We start from the raw sequence: 19,269 nt of genomic DNA, 5'->3' as shown, positions 1-19,269 counted from the left end.
AAGACGACAATTCTATACAAGCTCAAGCTCGGCGAGATCGTCACCACGATCCCCACGATTGGGTTTAACGTGGAGACGGTGGAGTACAAGAACCTTAAGTTCACCATGTGGGATGTCGGCGGCCAGGATGTCCTGCGCCCGCTGTGGCGCCACTACTACCAAAATACAAACGGCATCATCTTTGTTGTGGACTCCAACGACAGAGAGCGGATTGGCAAGGCGCGACAGGAGCTGGAGAAGATGCTTACAGAGGACGAGCTTCGCAATTCTATTCTCCTTGTATTTGCCAACAAGCAGGACCTGCCCAATGCAATGAGTACGACAGAGGTAACGGAAAAGCTTGGACTGCAGTCGGTGCGTCAGCGCAACTGGTATATTCAAGGATGTTGCGCCACTTCGGCTCAGGGCTTGTACGAGGGCTTGGACTGGCTTGCCGCAAATATTAAAAAAACAACACAATAGCTTCCTGTTTGGGTGTTTGTGTCGACGTGCCATTTTTTTCTGTTTTTTTTTTTTTTTTAGATAACTTTATGCAGGTGTGGGGGCATCTGGTATGTACGCCTCGAAATAAACCCTGTTGGTGGACGTTTTGTTTCTGAAAATCCCTTGGTATGGGCTTGAAATTATATTATTATTTTTATTATTATTTTTCTGTGTGTATTTTCCTATGATTTTCTGTCTTGTCCTGGGTTTTGTTATTACTGATAGAAATGAACGATGCCGTTAAAGTCTTTCTCCACGCGTCGTGGTGGTCGCCCTCTTGGTGGGTTGATCTCCGCCTTTGGTTCCGGCCTTCACGGCTATCACAGAGGGAGTCTTGCTTTTTATCCGGAGCCTGTTGACGTTTGGGTGGCGGCGTTGACGGACGCGGTACCTTTCTACCAGCGATGCATGGTGGTTTATTCTTCAACGATGTCAAACGAGCGCGCGAAGTCATTGGTGGCCCGTGCCCGGGAACACTTGCCTTCTGTGCATCATGCGCCTCTGCGAAGACGCGTTTTGGGGGATTCCCGGCCCGCGGAATTGGTGGCATCGCTGCGTGAGAAGGGCAATGTGACTACGGCGGTGACGTCTGAAGTGTTGCCCGCGCTAGTGTCACCGTTGGAGAACATACCACCGCAGTCCCTTGACCTTGTGGTGTTTGCGGCAAATGTATTTGGAGATGAAATGCTGCACGACGCGCCGTGGCATATGTCGCTTGCTCACCGCTGTCTTGCCCCACATGGGGTTGTGGCTATTATGGGCTACGCGACTCGAGTTTCCGTGGTGGCACCGGAAGCGGCGCGCAGGGACGCGGATGACTTTATGGAGGATCTGCAATGCACAGCAGTTGAATCGGCGAAGCAGACAGAGTCACAGGAACATAGAGCGGCGTTGGAGCGAGCTCTTGATACTAGCAGCAGTCTAGATGTGGGACACGCTGACATGTATTTTCCCTTTCGATCCATAAAGCGGCGGTGGTTTACCTCAGAGTACGCTGCTACTCCCGTACAACTCGCTGCAGCGTACCGGGCCCTACCAGAGTACCAAATACTCTCCAGCGAAACACCCCGTTTCCGCCACCTGCCGAGCTTTGGAGGCGGCCAGGCACAATTAGGGGAAATTGTTGATCAGGACGAGCCAGTGAACGTGTTTAGGCGTCATGCTTGTGTGGATCCTCTTGAAGCCCTGGAGTGGTGCTTGCAGGCACAAATGATGTCGTCTCATGGAAATAGTGCACCACTGTTGCCTCCGCTGAGGGTTCACGTGCGGCACTTCATCATTACCTGCAGCGCACGTTCGGTAAACGCCGCATCGGAGCCTTTGCAGCTTCACTTCCCCAGGAGGCAACTGCCACAACTCAATTAGGCAGGTGTTTTTTTTTCTTTTGGAAACTGAGGCTATCGCACAAACGGCCTCGGGAACGACAATTTGCATTTTGCCGCTGATCTCTTCTGAGGGGTGTTTCTCATTGACTTTCTTATTCTCTCCCTGCCTTTAACGCCTTGCGTGGATGCCTGTATGTCTGTTTCTGATCTCTCTTGTGTGGCTCGTTACCATTTCTTTTGTTTATTCTTTTACTTGTTCCTTGTTGCGCCTTTTTTTGTTTATTGTACCTTCATCAATGCTGCGGAATAAAACCGAAAACACTTCAAGCAGAAAAGGGGGCGAACGCAAAGGAGAAAAACAAGCGGTCCATTTACAGACAGGCACGTGCACGTACGAACATACACAAGATGGAACATTCTTTTCGTTTTTGTTTTAGGTGTGTCTTTCTGTGTCTACCTCTGTCTGTCTGTCCGTGTGCTTTGCTTCAGCTTTTTTTTTTTGATTGCTTTTTTTTCTTCCTTTTAGTGTGTGGTGCATCATCTCCCTCGTGGAACAGGATTGAAGGGGAATACGCCGGGCTTTGTGGGCAGGACTTTTCTCACTTCCCCTCACGCCCGATAGTCATGGAATCAGTAAAAAATCGAATGCTTCTGCTTGCCGTGCGGCAGCTGCTTGGCAAAATAGTGAAGGACATTCAGTGCGATCAGCTGGAGCGTATCGGTCTCTCGGAGGGCCGCCTGGGGTTTAGCTTTGAGCTCTCTCATCTTGAGCTGAATGAGACGTTTATTAACAAGGAAATCCTGGACGTCCCAGTGGAGGGGACGAGCTCCGCGCAGTCGTGTGCGTCCGCATCACTACGTCTGGTGCGAGGCCATGTAAACAGTATTAGTGGGGATTTTGCCTTGGATCCTAAAGGGCAACGCATCATTGAAATTGACGGTCTGCAGCTAGTCTTGGATGTGATTCCAAAGACTGAGTGTTCTGTTCCGACCGCTCGCCGGAGCCGCAGTGCGAGCCACATGAGGGAGACGAGGGGGCGGCATAGTTGCGAAAAAACTGCACATAGTTCAAAGAATGCTTGGGATGATGAGAATAGTGGCGCAGATGAGGATACTATATACTCCTCACTTTTCATGAGCAATACTCTGCGCAAAGGGGTGGAGGAAAGTGTGGTGCGCCCTGCGTTGAGTGAAGCAGGGTATTCCGCAGGGCCGTCTTCACCATCCCGCCATATTGATGAGGGGCTGGATGTGTTTGAGCGGACGATCAGGCAGTTTGCTCACAGTGTGCGGGGGCGCATACGTAATGTCAGCATCATCTTGCGGATTCCGCCGTTGGGCGAGCGGATTGTGTCAGGGCGAGAACCTCCAGATGGCAGTTTAGAACTACTGATCGTTTTTGAAGGTGGCTTTGAGCTGGAAGACATGTGCTCTGACCCAGATGGAGATTTGGTGCATAAGCGTATCCGCTTTTCTGGTGTTCGTGCGGCCGTGTACCCTTACGGACAACGGTGTACAACGCGCGCCACTGATGAGGAAGTGGAGGAGTCTGTTGACCTTGCCGACGTGTTCCTCTGTGGTGGACGCACAGACGAGTTCAACAACGATATAGTACTTCGATTTAGCGAAGGACGAAACCAGCTGCAGGGCGCGGAGGCGTTTCTGGACTTGAAGGTTACAATGAAATCCTTTTTCTTTATACTTTCTCCGACACAGATAGGTCGCCTGATGCATGTTGCCCGCGCCCTGGTGGGAGCACCGGAGGGGGATTACACGGATGCAGAGGCGGAGGCAGCGGCAGCGGCGGCAGCGGCGGCAGCAGCATCTCGTGTGGTGCGATTCATTACGACCATGAAAGCAACATGCCAGTATGTTTTTTGTGTGTTTCTCCCTGAGGAGGATCGTCAGGGAATTAAAGAGTTTTGGAAAACTCTGCAGCAAGGCGATACTGAGGCTTCTGCTGGCGACGCGCTGCTCTCGTCGCGAAGACATCGACTTGTATTGCATCGTCTGCTCCGTCGCACAGGGTATTACAACGTGCATATTGGCGGTATAATGCTGTTGGTTCAGCCAGTTACAGCAAGCACAAGCCGTTTTGAGGATGCGTTTCATGATGTGTTTGAAAATCACGGCGGTCGTGGTTGCTCCGCGGGAATCAGCACCTTTGAGGTCTATGAACTCGCTCCTGACAGCAGCGATGAGGGCCACCCCAGTGACACGGAAGGCGGACGACTTATCTTGACCACCAAGGAAAATGTTGAAAATCACTCTGAGCGGCGGTACCGCATTGCCATTGTTGCTAGGACCACGCACCCGCTAACACTTTCTGAGGCGCGCTGCTATAGCGATAACCTGCTGAAGGAGCAGGATAACGTGGCTGCCGTTGTGATGGAACATGTTCTTGTGAAAACTTCAGGGGCGGTGCTTGTGGCGGAGTTGGATGCGGGCATTCTTAAAAGACTAGTAACCTTCTGGGCGTGCTTGAGTCACATCATAAGCATGAGTCCCGGCACATCGAGGCCATCCCAGCAGCAACAGCAAACTACAGACATTTCTGTTTTGTCGTCACCTGCATTTTCGGCGCAGCGTCAAGGCTCACGGGAGGACTTGGATTGCCTTGAGAGGCCTCTGGGCGAGGGGCAATTTACTCAGCTGCTGCTTGAACAATTGACAGGGGAGGGATCTGTAGGTTGTTCGCAGGAGACGCAGGTGACGACACCGTATGCCTTGTTGCGCTTTTTTACACTCCAGCTGGAAGGACTCACATTGGAGGTGAGGTTTCCGTCCTCCAAGGCGCCTGATCCGGACTACTACGGCCCCTTGACCAAACGTTTGTGGGAACAGTTGCGGAAGGAAGCGGAGGCCGCGGCGGCTTTTACCACGGATCAGGCAAGTTTTTTCGGTGTTGATGGGCCCTACCTTCCACTGACGATGAGTGTGTATCTGAAGGCGCTTGATGTCTCGCTGGGCAGTGAAGGGGTACTGGAGGTGTTTCTGAATGAGGGACAGCTCACACTGCACGACTATAAGGAGTGCGTGCAGAGCAACATTATCCGCTGTGTGTTTGACACACACAAGGAGCCCTGCATTGTTGTCAGACAACGCCAGACCCAGACATCAGACATAAAATGGAGCGTTGCAGGCAAGGCTCACGCCCCTTTCACAGAGGCCCATGAAGAAGAAGAGACTCAGGCTGAAAACAACAGCCTTATCGCAGTGGTGGCGAATATCAGTCAAATTCACGCTCAACTTCATCAAGATGAATACCTTCTTGTTTTCTTCTACCTGGATCAGGTGCTGGAAGTGGTGGATGCCATGTGTAGAGTAATAAATGCTCCATATAAAGGCGGAACCAGCAATGACTATGCGTCTTTGGAAGAAACAGCAGAGGGGTTTGCATCTGCTCTCTCCGGTACTTCCATCACAGTTGAGGACCCACTGCAATACAGCAATACAGAATATGACCCCATCACCACTAGTATCAGTATTCGACTGGGAGTTGAAAAGGGCACAATGCGACTTTGGGCACCAAGGCTTTCCTCCGCAGGATGCTCTATTGGCGACCCACTATGGCGCTGCCTCCCGCGGCAAGAACGGCGTGGAATCGACAAGGAACATCTATACCACCTTTACGACGTGACAGTTTCGAAGGCTTTTGTTTTTGTTTTTCATCAGGCATCGATGCGCCTGGCAAAGACGGCATTGCACGGGAGGGCGTTTGACTTTTGTTTGCAGGAGCGTTTATGTCAGGCAAAAATGACATACGCTGAATTTCCGTGGCCGGCCGAACACGCCTCGTCTCCTAAATGGGGTGGTGTTGCCACGCTTCTTCAAAGTTATTCGGCTCTCTACAATCGCTCGCACAACATTCGCGTGCGTCCGCCCGGCGCAAGTTCCACGGAATCTTCGCGTACTCGTCATGCCGTCGGTATCTCGCTGTGTCGTCATCGCAACGTGGAGGACCACACCGAGGCGTACAATGTTGCCCTACACTTGGATCGAATTAGCGTATTGCACCAGGCTGCACATGAAGGGGATCATTGGTTGTTGGTGCTTCTGAACTACCTTTCTGACCCCAGCAATGACGGATTAAACGCGGCTGTAGCAGAAAAGGAGGTGTTGGAAGCAGCTCAAGTAAATGAGAGGAAAGAAGCGCAGAGTGACGAGGGTGTGGCCATCGTAACATCCGCCGACATCAACATTACACTCAGAGATATTCTTGTGGAGTACAGACCCTTTGGAAAGCCCTCCATGTTGGTTTGCCTGGCCCCTCGCCTAAAGGCCACCGTTTTTGTGCCGAGTTTGCCCAATGAAGCCACAAGTGTGAAACTGTACCTTGAAAAGGAGCATATCTCGGTGTTTCTTCATGACAATTTTCAACAGTACTTGCTTGACTACGATCAAGAGGCAGGACTTGGTTCTCTGTTTGGAAGCAGTGAAAGCGGTGTGGCGACTGACCTTAAAAATATCGGCTTTGTCCTGGTATTGGATATCGCTTCGTCTGGGGGTAATAAAAATAGGGGCGTTGATGAGGAGAGGGGGGTTGATGCATGTAAAAATGGGGTGCCCAACGTTGCAGTCTTTGTTAACCCAACAGCCGAGAAACCGGTGCTTGTGGAGGTACAGAAACTTCGTGGCTCCATGTTCTTTGCCTACGACTCCCTGTACTACTTCAGAACGGTGGTTTCACACTTTTTGGGGGGCGCTGATCTCGCCTATTTGCCCTCGCCCCACCTGCTTGTGGAACGGAGTGGTTCATGGTTCAATTGCATTATTCGGTCCAAGTCCGTCAATAAGGGAAAACATGCATCCGTCATGTGCCACCTCGCGCCGGACTACGTGCATCGGCTTCGTCGGCTGCTGGATCAGTCCGTGCTGGATATTGGACCTGTCGCTACCGTTGGCACCGACGGGGATGAAGAGGTGTTGAAGGCAGGTCCGCCAGAAGGAATGCTGATATCACATTCATTTGGTGATTTTGACATTATTGACGTTAACGAGCTTGACACCCCACCCGCGCCTGCGTGGGGGACGCGTGAGAATGAGCCTATCAACCTGATGGGGTGCTCCAAGTACACAAATTTTTTGTCTGTGTATGGGGCCCGGTGTGGGGGATTACCGGGGTATGTGCAGAATCAGCGGTGTGTTACACGCTCACTGCCGCCAAACAGCGCAGTGGCCGTCGAGATTTGTCTTTACGACTGCGACGTCATTGCTCATTTGTACGGTGGCGAGGATTTCATCCACTTTGACGTGCCGCAGAGTTATCTCCACACCATACAACGCTTTGGTAACATGGAGGATAGGGCGCAGGAGTCGTCGGTGCTGTGGAGTGGGATGAGCTCCGATGTGGAGCTTAACAAGGGGAGGCGTGAGGGATGGCGAAGCGGATTTCATGGCGTTGGGCGACGGCAGGACGAGTACGTGGTTGCCCGCTTCACGGGCATTCGGCTCCAGGTGGACATGTTTGTGCCAGGAAATACAAACTTTATGCAGATCTACCTCTCCGTGAGAGATAGCGAGGTAGTGGACTGCATTGAAAAGAGTTTGGTGCGCACGTTATTCATGGCCTCTCTGCCGCACTCTCTCCGTGACCACAATGGGGATTTATTTGAGCTAAAGTGGACGACGGTTGTACCGCGCTCGTCTTCCCGCAATACCGGGATAGTTGTTGTGGGGAAACCGGAAGAGCAGCTCATTGTGCGGCTCCAGCCCGTTACTTTGGCTGTGCATCGACGTGCCATGAATTTGCTTGCGAAATTTATTGGGGATCCGGAAAATTTGCCTTGTGACAATGACGATTTGGACGAAGTGACGTCGCAGGTGCTCTTTTTCAGCAAGATTGTTGTGTTTCCTGTGCAACTGACACTCTACGTCTACTTTGAGGGGGGTGATGTCTCCCAAGCCACATGCATGAATAAGTTTGAACTTGGCAACTTTATTTTGCCCTCCATTGAGCGGGCTCAGGTGCAGGTGCCATTCATGCTTGTCACAGCGTGCCCGCTCCAGAGCGTTGGGGAACGTATTTTAAGCCTCATGCGGGACCAGCTACTCAATTTTAACGGCCTGTTCATGCTACTTTGCGCTGTGCAGCCGCTGCAGCTGGCATTCAACGTTGGGTCGGCAGGTAAAGAGATTCTTTTTGCGCCGCTTTGTGAGTATCGCCGCAATAAACGTTTTTTCTCTGCTCTTTCCACAGCTCTGCGCATGTTTTTGTTTACGGTCGTTTCACAGTCACTCAATAGTGCGGTGGCAGTGTCGCGACGGGTACAATGCACTACCTCTTCCATGATTACTTCCTTATTGCCAGGGAGTGAGTTATCGCCCGTGCCACGTGGGTCGCAGCCGGTGGGTCTCCTGGAGGGTTTGCAACGTGGCTTTGCTGAGTTCCTGCAGGGACTTCGTCTGGCCTCGAACGTCACCGCATATTGTCTGGGGCCTCACGGGAGTCCAGTGCGTTTACCATTGGCGGCTCCCGTGGTTATTGATGGCCTTATGCGTGGGACAGTTGAGGTGATGTGCGGGGCGCGAAACATGATTGCCCCCGAGTTATACTGGCACGAGAAGAAACTTTTTAAGGGCAAACGACGAAAGAATGCACTATAGTGGCGGGAAGGAGGGGATTGCGTTACGAATTGATGCATCCAACAGAGTAAAACTCTGCTGACACTCTTCATTTTTATCTTAACCTTTTTGTCTGCGTCTGGGTGTGTTTTGTATAGGCGCTCCTTCAGACACATGTATATACGCATATATTGGCGACAAAGGGGGAGAGAGGCCAGGGTTTAGAGGTGGTAGTTTTTTTTTTTTTTACGTCTGCCAAAGTTGCACCACGGAGACACCCACATAGACTCTCTGCGTCTCGATCCATAGACTCATAACAGTGCGTCTCTCTTTGTACACGAACGCCCTTTTTTTTTTGCTGTGTGCCTTGCTTTTATTTGATGCCAGTAGTATTTTCCTTCCTTTCCCCCCCCCCCCCCCCTACTGCACTTCTTCCTCTACTTTTTGCTCTGTTTGATGTTTGCTCGCATTGCAGCTGGCTGCTTTTCTTGCTTCTGCCGTCCACATGACGCCAGGGACGGCCACTGCTCTCTTGTGGTGCCGCACACACGAAGAGACACTTGTGGAGGGACTGGGCACCCCTCCGCGAGGTTGGCGTCGCGCCCCGTCGAAGCAGCCACACGCTGTACGGTAGAAAGAAAACGGAATACAAAAAAAAATAGCAAAACAAATGATCAAGTGGGAAGTCAACTGATAAGTCATTCTTTCCACGAGACGTGACAGTTTCAAGTTTGTTGTCTATTTTTCGATGTGATCCTCCTACCCTCGTTGTTTGTTTGACTCTTTCTTTGTTTTTAGCTCGTGCGACTTTTTCATCTACCACTGGAACGGGTTACCACCCGCTGCCTGGTTTTGTTTTGCATCACCGCCGTTGGGAGGCATCGGCAGTCTCTCCCGGTGAAGGTGTGTATACACCATACACCTGTCGCTTTGCATTTTGTTCCTTCTGTTTAGTTTGGCTCTGTTACAGGGGAGTTTGCACGTGTACGTGTCAAGGTCGCGGCCAGCGAAGGAAGAATAGGGAATGAGACAAATCACAGGAGAAGCGGAAGGTAAAAGAGGGGGAAGAATGCAGGGAAAGGTTGTGGTGATACTCCGAACGAGCAGTGTCGCCCGGGCCCCTGTCTACAAACATCTCCGGGAAAAAGGTATTATTTTTGTTCTCATTCACCCTGTACAGCCGGAAGCTGCGTTCGACGGTGTCTTTCACTATCATCTGATACACGACACACATGATGTAGACGCACTTGAGCCCGTGCTTGGGCATTTTCTCACGCTGCATGGACTGTCGCCGGACGCCGTTGTATCGTTTGATGAGTACGCTGTCTACCCTGCAGCTGTGTTGGCGCAGCGCTTGGGGTTTCGCCCCATCCCACTGCCGCCAGAGAAGTTGCAGAGAACGTGCATCAAGTCCCTCCTGCGCGAGGACTGCGCGGGTGAAGGCATCGCGTCTCTGGTGGCGGGGGTCTTGACTCGCCCCCCACCTGGAGAAGCCGACTTGCTAGCGCATGTTCAGCGTGTACTAGGGGTGACGGGGATAAAGTTTCCCCTTGTGTTAAAGCCCTCTCCTGGAGCGGGGAGCCTCCTTGCAAAACTCTGTTTCAGTGTGGAGGAGGTGCGGGATCATGCGCTGGTGATGTGGGACGTTCTCGCCTCGCATAGTGCCAGAAGGCACTTTGAAGCTGTTTGTGGCCCGACAGTGGGGAAGGAGGGGGTGGAGATACTCTTCGAGGAGTACATTAGTGGCCAGGAGGTTGATTTGAACTGCTGTATAGAAAACGGCAAAGTTGTGTTCTGCTCCATCGACGATAACTTCGAGGTGCGGCCGCCGTACTTTGTTGAGACCGGTGGGCTGTGTCCCACGGCCTTGCAACCCCACGAGCAAAATGAATTGCGTAAGCTGCTGGATAGATACGTGGCATTCCACGGCAAAGACCTGCATGGGGTACTGCACTTTGAGGCGAAGTACGACTTTGAGCGACGCCAGGCGTATATAATTGAGGTGAATTGCCGACATGGGAGCGCGGAGACAGACACCATGATACGAACCTGCTATCGTGGTCTGCAACTTGGGGAATCCCTCGTGCGATGCGCTCTGGGGCTTTCTGTGACCGAGCAACTTCTCTCCCACTACCCGGAGAGGCTAATGGAGGTGAGCGGCGGTGATGGCTACTTCCCAGCTAGTTGCTACTGTGCCTCCGTGAACATATACCCTTGCGCTGAGGGGGTCTTGGTGCGGGCGGAAGCGCCAACATCTGAAAAGGCACTTGTGGAGTACAGCGTGTCAGCTGTCCCAGGGGAGTTGGTGGCACCTCCGCCAAAGAGTTTTTGCCTTCTTGCTTGGATGGTGGCCCAAGGCGCTACGGCGGAGGAAGCAAAGAGCGCCATTACACATCTCACAGAAAACTTTGTGCAAGAAATATCGGTGGCCCATTGAATTTCTGTGGAGAGAACAGACGGAATACGCGAAATCGGTGTGTGAGTGTAGGTGAGTGGATGGGGGAGCCGCGTGTAGGAGTTCTTTTGAAAACATTGCAAGCGGACGAGGAGGCGCGAACACACACATACAGGGTGTGTGAAGTAAAGTAAGGCTACAGGAAGCGATGATTCTTCTTATTCTTCCTTTTTTTTTTCCTGCTTGTTGTGGGTTCTCTCTCTTGGCTCTGGTCTTTGGTCTCCGTCGCTTCTGTCGTTTCCTGTCATGTTGGGGAGGGCTGGGCGGCATGGAGGAGGGGCCGGAAGCGATATCGACGGGGTAGGGATGACTGGGAATGCACCGACCTTCTCTTGCGTGAAGGCACCCGGTATGCATCCACCTGTGCATGACGGCCTGTGGGTGTATTTGGTTCTTTTTTTTTTTTTTATTTTGGCTCTTGGCGGGGTTCTTTTTTTTTTTTTGATTTTTTTTTTTTTATTGCGGCCGATCAGTCTGAGGTGTTCTCCGCATCACTTCTCTGTCTTCTAGACACCTGAGCAGTTGGAGTTGGCAATTGCTTGTCTTGTGCGTTGTGTTTCTCCGTGTACGTGTGTATGCGTGCCCCCTAGTCCTCGCGTCCGTGCGGCACACACACACACACACGCACACGCACGCATCGCAACGTAAAAGGCAGCAGTGACAAACACCGAGGCATTCAAAGTAAAACTCTATATGATACGAAAAAAAGAAAAATAAAAAAAGGAAAAAAAAGTGTTTTTGGTCTTGTTGGTTGTCTTGTGCCCCCACAACGTCGTTCAACGTTACCGGCCTGCGTTTAGTGGCGGGGGTGTGGGGAATATTATTTGCTGGCGCGTGCGAGCGGCATGCATCTGCATCTGCCCACCCACGATACACGTGGGCTCTTGTTGTTACAGCAGCAACAGCTATGCGTGTGTGAAGAGTCGCCGCGGCATTTTGCTATTTCGTTTGGGACTGTTCTGCTGCACCGTCTTTTTTTTTTTTTGTTGTGTGTGTGTGTCGCATTTGCAGTTTTGCTCTCTTGCGCAGGACGATTGCTTGAAGGGAAGGGAAGGAAGTGTAACGAAGAATAACAGGCAGCGGGAGCAATACACGCAAATAAAACGTAGACGTTTTTCACCTCCTGTGTCCCGCGGCCACGTCACTGGCAGGGTGTGAGAAGAAAAAGTAGTGGGGAGGGGGTCGCTGGTTGCCGCGGCGCGATGCCGATGTACACGCTCAATTCCACCTCCATTCGGCGATCTCAGCACCCGCCGCCGCAAGAACAGCAGCCATCGCAGCAGGAACGACAAGCACCACTGCCGCAGGAAAGAATGTACGCGGTGGGAGGCCTTTACAGCGCGCCATTTGCGCCAAGGTTTCTTGAGGGCAGTGCCTTGCAGATCCCCTTTGGTACGCCACATCCCGTGGGTGTCGAGGCAAACGGGTCATCAATCCCGGAGGCGCGGCCAGCGCCTTTCCCTGTCGGCATGAACAGATACGGACGGGGGCAGCTCCCGGACCCTACCAGGGAAGCGGCGAATGTGACAGGGATTTTTCCACAGATGCATGATGCTTCACTGCGACAGCGGAGAGTGCAAGAGGAGCTTGCTCAAGAGAAACGGAGGGTTCAACAGGAGATCGCTCTTCAACAGCAGCGGCTGCAGAAGCAGCTACAACGTGTTCCGCCTCACTTGCCTCAGCAGCAAGGCGATGGACGTGAAGTGCTACAGAGGTTGACCCAATTGCAGCAACAGCAGCAGCAGCAGCAACAACAACAACAACAACAGCAGCAACAACAACAGAAACAAGAACAACGACAGGAAGTGCCCATTCAAACGTCCTCACCGCCGTACGTACAACAGCCAGCGTTCACTCAGCAGCAGTACCGATTAGCACAGCAACAGCAGCAAGGAAGTGTGCCATGGGAAAATGAAAATTTTAGGCCCCAGCGTCAGCGAACCCTCAGAAAAGTCTCAATGGGACAAAGACGGGAACCCATAAATATAGCCGACGGTGGTCACAGAGCTGGGTCTGTTGAAACTAGGAGAAATATTACCGTTGGAGTTAATGCAATGGATGCGGCAAATAATCTATTGAAGTCCCGTGTTGATCTGGAGTTTGTGCAAAGGTTCAAAAACCTCTACGCTCTTCAGGCCGATGATGAAAATCAGGCGGACCATCTTAAGGTGCAAGAGAGTACTGTGCTCGGCATGGTAGGGACCCTTGACGTTGATAAATGTAGCCGAATGATTGAAGATCACGACGTCACAATTGTTGTGACAGACACAGGCACAGGCAAAAGCACCCTTATCCCAAAGGCCATCCTCGATGGACACCCGGAGGCCAAAGTGGCAAACGCGCAACCGAGGCGCACGCCAGCCATTAAGCTGGCACAACGCGTCTCCGCCCTGTACGGTGAGAAGGTTGGCACCAAGGTGGGCTATTGGGTACGAGGGGAACACATTGGAAAGTTGGGTGAAACCCCGATTATGTATGTGACAAATTACACCCTTTTCCTACACTTGCTTCACACTTTTCCTGATGAAATTGACATTACACACTTTATATTTGATGAGTTTCATGAGCGTACCACTGAGGTTGAGGCGCTTCTTCTTCTTGTGAAGCTCGTGATGCTGCGTAATCCAGGAAAATTACGGCTTGTACTTTGCAGCGCCACTGCAGAAGTATCGGAGTGGAAGCACTTCTTTGAGAACTTGAAAGTGGGTGAATACTCCAAGGCGGAAGCCATGTACCCCATTCATGATTATTACTTGGAGGATGTTAGTAAACTCATTGGCATCAACTTTGCTGAGCCGAATGTTTCTCCCACGGGAGTTGTGCATTCGGTTCAGCTTCATACCATCCGATTGGTACTGGAGGGGATCTTAAAATTTCTGGCGGACACAGTCGCCCCAGGGCACAGCATTCTTGTTTTTGTGCCGGGCCGCTCCGTTGTAGAACAGCTGTCTTTGTGGATTAGGGATAATCTGGGCGATCAACTCGACCCTATTCCATGGTATCGCGATATTGAACTTGCGGTTATTCAGGAGGCACTTCAGCGGGAGGCTGTGACGAAAAAAAAAGTCTACGTTGCCACAGACATTGCCGAGGTGTCCATTACTTTGCCAGACGTCGTATTTGTCATCGACTCTGGTACAGCCAAGCGCCCCCGCATTATTGAAAACGACATCAATTCGGTAGCGTTTCCACCTCTGGAACTCCTCTGGGAAAGTTCCGTAAATATGTTGCAACGTCGTGGTCGTGTTGGACGCGTGCAACCAGGATTTTTCATTACCTTGTTGTCTCGAAAACAGGCGCAGCAGTTGTCTCCGAATGAGTCTCGCTTGGGAAATGCCGTTTTACATGGAATTGTGCTTCACTGCCTTCACTTGTCGCCCTCACCGTTTCAAATGTTTTCACTGTGCCATGAAAAACCTCGTAAAGTAAGTGTGGAGTGGAGTCTTTCAACGTTGTGCGACGGCGGCTATATTGTACCGGAGGAGGATCATGTCTCATTGATTGAGACAATTGATAACACCATACAGCACAATGTGCGAGATGCATGGAGTACACTTATTGGAAATGCATTTGCAGCTCAAACAGCTGGCAATGATGTGTCAAGTTTCCCGTTGGCGCAACGTCGGTTTAACTTGTCTCTGCGTGGGCTTATTGTCGGTGGACTTCCCTTTGGTGTGGAACCGGGCAACATTGTGTTCAATGGGGTCATCATGGGTCTCACGACACTTTCTATCATTGCTGCATCTTGCGTGTCGTGCGGGACGCCCTTCTACGTACCGCACAATGGGATGGATAAGATTGCGCGGCTGAGACTACTACGTAGGGTAGAGGAATTTATGAAAAGATACAAGGGGGAATACTGCAACGATGCACTGTCTGCTGTTGATGTCGTTCTTACCTACATGGCGATGCAGCGCGAGGGTGTGTCAGAGGAAGGCCAGATCGCATGGTGCGAGGAAAGATACTTGAGCCGTGCTCGCATTGTGGAAGTTCTTCTTGTGGTGGCACAAACGAGGGAGCAACTGGCCTCCATTGTTCCCTTCGAAGATGTGACGGATGTGGACGAGCTATTGGAACAGCTTAACCAAAATGCCTTGATCCTTTCCCTTATTTGCTCAGCGGCCTACATGCATCAAGGCATTTACGTGCTTCATGACGCGGCTCTCGCGCAAAAAAAGCGATACGCCGGGAGTGGTATATTTGTAAACATCAACTGCGGTAGAGACAACTCAGTGCCAACCAACTGCCCATGGGAACGCGACAAGGTGTGCATCCCTTTCACTGTGCATACTATTTATGGGCGCCTATCGGGTTCATTCTCCTCGCAGTTGAAGCCTGAGGTGTACAACATCATGCTACTACTGCTAAGCAGTCGTTTTGTCTATGAGGAAATTCGTGAGGAAACGGAGTCCGTCACCTTTGATGTGGCGCAAAGCGGCAGTCATGTCTACATTAGTTGTGATAAAATAACGGCATTTCAGTTGCTACAGCTTCGGCGGCTGATGTGTGCTCGGCTCTGCGTGCTGCACTTTATTATTCAGCAAAAAACAGCACCTGACGATAATGACGTCATAGCCGAGGAGTTGCGGAATACCGGGAGTGACTTTGGCATCCCACCAAACATGGAGCAGCACCCACAGTTCCTCCCTGCCATGATTACGTCTTCCTTGACGAAGGTAATTGAACGCATTGAGGCGGCAATCGTTACGAGGGACGATGTGAGGGGATCCAGTGCCTTAGCAACGTCGAAGCCTTTCTGCAGGGTGACAGGGCGCCCGGATGGATTCCACCCCACACGGCAGTCAGCCCTCGTGTTTTCGAGCAACGGTTGTGCGCCGTTTGCGTACCCAGCCGGTGAGATGATGCCAGTGTACCGTGACCCGCATGCAAGCCAAATCGCATAGGGATTGAGAGTACCATAAATAACTAATATATATATATATATATATATAAAATTCCTATGTGCATCTTCGGGCTTTTGCCTACATTTTTTTTTTTGTTCTACCTACTAACGATGCAGATTGAGGAGCGAGAGGCATTGCTTCTTGCCGTTTTCTCCCAAACACTTTTTCTTGTTAACCCCATATTCTGGCTTGCCAGGGGGATAGAAAGAAAAAGGAAAAGACCAAAAGGGAGAAAATTATATCTATATCCAACCCGATGTGCTCATATATATGTATGTTTTGAGAGTGAGAGGTGACTGGTAGAGAAGGAAAGAAACCGTGGATGCGAGTGTGCGTGTGTGTGTGTGTGTGTCGTTCGTGTGTCAACTTACGTTTACGTTTCTTCTATATATATATATATATATATATATATGCGTAATTCAAAGGCCCCATTTTGAGGGCACGTGCATCTTTTTTTTTTTTTGGTGTTGGTGCTTTAGGGAATTGCGTTAGGCTGAAAATACAGAAGGGAGGTGAGCACTTTAGATGCCGTCTGGCGCCAGCAGCAGCGGTGGCGGCTTCGGCACTCCCACACGGCTGGGTGTGCAGTACTCCTCCGATGAGGAGCGCAGCATCTACGAGAAGGTGGCGACCATCCACGGCTACACCTTCGAAGTGCCTCCGGTAAACCGCTTCCACAGCAAAACTGCAGAGTCCAAGTTTGTGCAGCTCACCGGCTCTATGAATCCGAAGTTTGAGGCGGAGCGCTTCGACAATCTTCGTGAGCGTCTGCAGCAGGCGGACAAAAAAGGAAAGGACAGCTACCTGCAGGCCATCGCCATGCTCTACGCCGAGTTTCTTGGGAACAATTTCTTGAAGGCTAAGGATGCGGATCTTGCGGAGCTGGAACGCTGCTTCTATCCCTCGCACCTCCCCGCCTACGACGTGGCACTGCGAACTGTTGGACTCAAGAAGCCGCTGTGGTGGAAGCAAGGTTTTTTTGTACGTTTGGAGGACATTTCGCGCCTTCCACTTTCTCAGTGCGACATCAACAAACAAACCTCCATGACCTTCGAGGAGTGGTACTGCCTGTTTTGGAACTACTACACACCCTTTAACACACTGGCGTATCTTTTGATGGTGACGGCACAGTCGTTGCTGCCCACGAGGGAGTTGGTTGATAGCACCGCGGACTACATTTCCCACCGTCACTCACTTATTGAAGACCCGAAGGCGAAGAAGGCCCCCATCTTGTTTCTTGGCTCCCGCACAGGGAAATTGGGTGGCCTACTGAACCAAACAGGAAAAATCCCTGTGCCTATCATTCATGTACATGAGAAACCCAACATGAATCCGTATCTGCTTGTTATACCACCCAATAAACAAGATGCATTTAAACCACATCCGATCATCAAAATGAAGGCCCAAGCCGCACTAGAAAAATATGAACCTGCCATTGTTTTGATGTCTGACATGACCATGAACACGGATCCCACCGCCATGATTCGACGGATAGGATCGGTAAGGGAGTACATGTATTTTGGTACACCCAACAGTTATATCGAGGGTCATCCGTGGGAGACGTGGGGGAATGCTAGATACCGTGAAAAGGGTACGGATCACATTCCACCCTTCTTGCGGGAAAATTGGATGAAGCTTTCCCTGTCGCACCTCTCACGCTGGATGATTTACAAAACAGATAGCGACATGCAAATGGGTAATGGGGCAGTCACAACGTGGATGCGGCGCCCGTTGAAGCCTTCTGCCAAGGACATTTTCAGTTGGCGCCTCGCACGATTTAAGCCGTTCTACTGATAGTTGGATGTACTGCGTGCGTGGGGCAGTTAGGGCGGAGCGAAGGCAGCGACATATATATATATATATATATATATGGCTGTTGTTTGTTCACATCAACATTACTTTTTTTTTTTTCTTCTTTGTGTCTTGCTGTGTTGTTGTTGTTCATCCTCGGTGGAGTGTAACTTCAGAAGCCTCGGCAGGGGTATTATTGGCATGCTTTGCCGCTTCATTTGTGAACTTGTTTTTCTATTTCTTTTTTATTTTGTTTTACACCGTTTTTTAAATACTTTTTTCCTCCATTCTTTTTTTGTCCCCTTTACATCTGTTGACTGCATTGGTGTTGCTATGCGCAGGCAGCGGTCTTTATTCGTCGCTCTCGCCAGCTCGTAGGTCGTCCTTGACGATTATCTGAGCGGGGGCAACAAGGGTGCGGGTAACGCCCGGCGTTCGAATTCTCTGTGCTGTAAGCGATGAGCTGTTTGAGGCGGGAGGATGAGCTTAAGCTAAAGGAGCTTACTGAGCTCGCTGCGGCGGTGGGTCGACAGAACCTTCCCGAGGATGATCAGCTGGTCATGCTGTACCTCGAGGACCGCTTCAATCGCTTCTTGGAAGAGGGACTGCGGAGGCTCCGCGGGGAGAGCGACGGCGGCAAGGCGACAGGTCTCAGCAATCTCTTTAGGACCAAGCTTATGACAAGTCTCCCGCGTCGGGTGCACTCTGTGAAGTTGCCAGAGTCCCAGCCGCCAAACGCAAATAAGAACCTCCACGGTGAAGAAAGATCTCTTGACGCGATAGTAAGGACACCAAACGAGCGTTTTGTGACATCGCCACCGCGGCCTGCGGCAGGCAAGCTGTGGACATGGGTTTTGGATGACCTTGCGGTGGGAGGCGTACCGCATTCCGATACGAAGGAAGACGGAGCGGGCCACATGCTGGAGCTTTGGCGACAGTGCCTGGCCCGCGGTGGCAGTATGCTTTTAGTGGTCTCTTGTCTGGAAGTGGGGGAAGTGATTCCACCTGGCTTTGCAACATTGCAGGACTGGGAGCGTTTCCCCGGCGTGGTGGACTACTACTCTGTTCCATTTATTCCTCCGGAGAAGCAGGGGAATCCACCGAGAGTGGAGACGGAAATACTTGAGGTATTGCACACTGTCTGCAAAAGCGTTTACAGCGCGTTGCCTTTTGTGGATGCTGGACAGGTAGATACTCAAAAGAAGTTGCTGGACTCTACAGGCCACTGTTCCATGTTCCGGTTTGGTGGCCGAAAGCGGCGGGCGCTCCTAAAATTCAGTCATCAACCTATTGTTTATATTATGTGCAAAACAGGACTGACGCGGGCGTGGGTGTTCGCCATGGCGTACCTCATGAGCCAATATGGCATGGGGTACCCGGAGGCGGAGCAGCTGCTCCACAAGTTACGGCCCTTTCATCCCAGTCCCACGCAGGTGGAGATGGCGTTAACGTTCTCCACCGCAATCAAACCTCGGCACACTGAGGGTCGTAGTGAGGAGCACAGGTACCTCGAACTATTAGCGCAAGTACTATCGTTGTCGCCTTCCTACCGAAGTCGACTTTTGTGTGACCTAAAGCGGTCGACGTAGAGTGGATCTTACCTAGGTGGGAAGGAAATGAACAACAACAACAACAACAACAACAACAGAAAAGACAAATAAACTCATTGAGTGCCACGGACACTGTCTTTCACGTCTTCTAAAAGGACGTGGGTAGTGGCAAAGGCACCAGTTAGACTGAGTAGCTT

The 19,269-nt window shown here is 51.2% G+C and overlaps 7 protein-coding genes across 7 annotated transcripts, besides 11 other annotated features; all 7 read left to right on the top strand.

The window, feature by feature from the left end:
- Positions 1-462, top strand: TraAM80_04027 (ADP-ribosylation factor 1; the record flags this gene model as incomplete). The annotated part of the gene is made up of 1 exon (XM_029380972.1): positions 1-462. A coding segment is annotated over one exon (462 nt), but the record flags the coding sequence as incomplete, so codon positions are not given.
- Positions 463-494: 32 nt separating this feature from the next.
- Positions 495-520: a microsatellite.
- Positions 521-622: 102 nt separating this feature from the next.
- Positions 623-651: a microsatellite.
- Positions 652-717: 66 nt separating this feature from the next.
- On the top strand, positions 718-1,848 carry TraAM80_04026 (uncharacterized protein; the record flags this gene model as incomplete). The annotated part of the gene is made up of 1 exon (XM_029380971.1): positions 718-1,848. One exon carries the CDS (start codon positions 718-720, stop codon positions 1,846-1,848), a length of 1,131 nt encoding a protein of 376 aa, XP_029239307.1.
- Positions 1,849-2,245: 397 nt separating this feature from the next.
- Positions 2,246-2,286: a microsatellite.
- Positions 2,287-2,453: 167 nt separating this feature from the next.
- Positions 2,454-8,414, top strand: TraAM80_04025 (uncharacterized protein; the record flags this gene model as incomplete). Its single annotated transcript, XM_029380970.1, has 1 exon — positions 2,454-8,414. One exon carries the CDS (start codon positions 2,454-2,456, stop codon positions 8,412-8,414), a length of 5,961 nt encoding a protein of 1,986 aa, XP_029239306.1.
- Positions 8,415-9,441: 1,027 nt separating this feature from the next.
- TraAM80_04024 (biotin carboxylase) lies at positions 9,442-10,809 on the top strand (the record flags this gene model as incomplete). The annotated part of the gene is made up of 1 exon (XM_029380969.1): positions 9,442-10,809. The coding sequence occupies one exon, from the start codon at positions 9,442-9,444 to the stop codon at positions 10,807-10,809; it is 1,368 nt and encodes a 455-aa protein (XP_029239305.1).
- Positions 10,810-11,218: 409 nt separating this feature from the next.
- Positions 11,219-11,288: a sequence feature (GA-rich).
- A 146-nt stretch (positions 11,289-11,434) lies between these two features.
- Positions 11,435-11,464: a microsatellite.
- Positions 11,465-11,528: 64 nt separating this feature from the next.
- Positions 11,529-11,559: a microsatellite.
- A 470-nt stretch (positions 11,560-12,029) lies between these two features.
- TraAM80_04023 (ATP-dependent RNA helicase-like protein) lies at positions 12,030-15,731 on the top strand (the record flags this gene model as incomplete). Its single annotated transcript, XM_029380968.1, has 1 exon — positions 12,030-15,731. One exon carries the CDS (start codon positions 12,030-12,032, stop codon positions 15,729-15,731), a length of 3,702 nt encoding a protein of 1,233 aa, XP_029239304.1.
- Positions 15,732-15,745: 14 nt separating this feature from the next.
- Positions 15,746-15,779: a microsatellite.
- A 280-nt stretch (positions 15,780-16,059) lies between these two features.
- Positions 16,060-16,094: a microsatellite.
- A 22-nt stretch (positions 16,095-16,116) lies between these two features.
- Positions 16,117-16,143: a microsatellite.
- Positions 16,144-16,256: 113 nt separating this feature from the next.
- On the top strand, positions 16,257-17,525 carry TraAM80_04022 (uncharacterized protein; the record flags this gene model as incomplete). The annotated part of the gene is made up of 1 exon (XM_029380967.1): positions 16,257-17,525. The coding sequence occupies one exon, from the start codon at positions 16,257-16,259 to the stop codon at positions 17,523-17,525; it is 1,269 nt and encodes a 422-aa protein (XP_029239303.1).
- A 53-nt stretch (positions 17,526-17,578) lies between these two features.
- Positions 17,579-17,602: a microsatellite.
- A 378-nt stretch (positions 17,603-17,980) lies between these two features.
- Positions 17,981-19,111, top strand: TraAM80_04021 (uncharacterized protein; the record flags this gene model as incomplete). The annotated part of the gene is made up of 1 exon (XM_029380966.1): positions 17,981-19,111. One exon carries the CDS (start codon positions 17,981-17,983, stop codon positions 19,109-19,111), a length of 1,131 nt encoding a protein of 376 aa, XP_029239302.1.
- Positions 19,112-19,141: 30 nt separating this feature from the next.
- Positions 19,142-19,169: a microsatellite.
- Positions 19,170-19,269: the final 100 nt, after the last annotated feature.

This window comes from Trypanosoma rangeli, assembly GCF_003719475.1.
Source record: "Trypanosoma rangeli strain AM80 chromosome Unknown Tra_15.4_contig_00111, whole genome shotgun sequence".
NCBI lineage: Eukaryota > Euglenozoa > Kinetoplastea > Trypanosomatida > Trypanosomatidae > Trypanosoma > Trypanosoma rangeli.
Note: the sequence above shows the minus strand (reverse complement) of the source record. Positions and strands in the feature narration are given on the sequence as shown.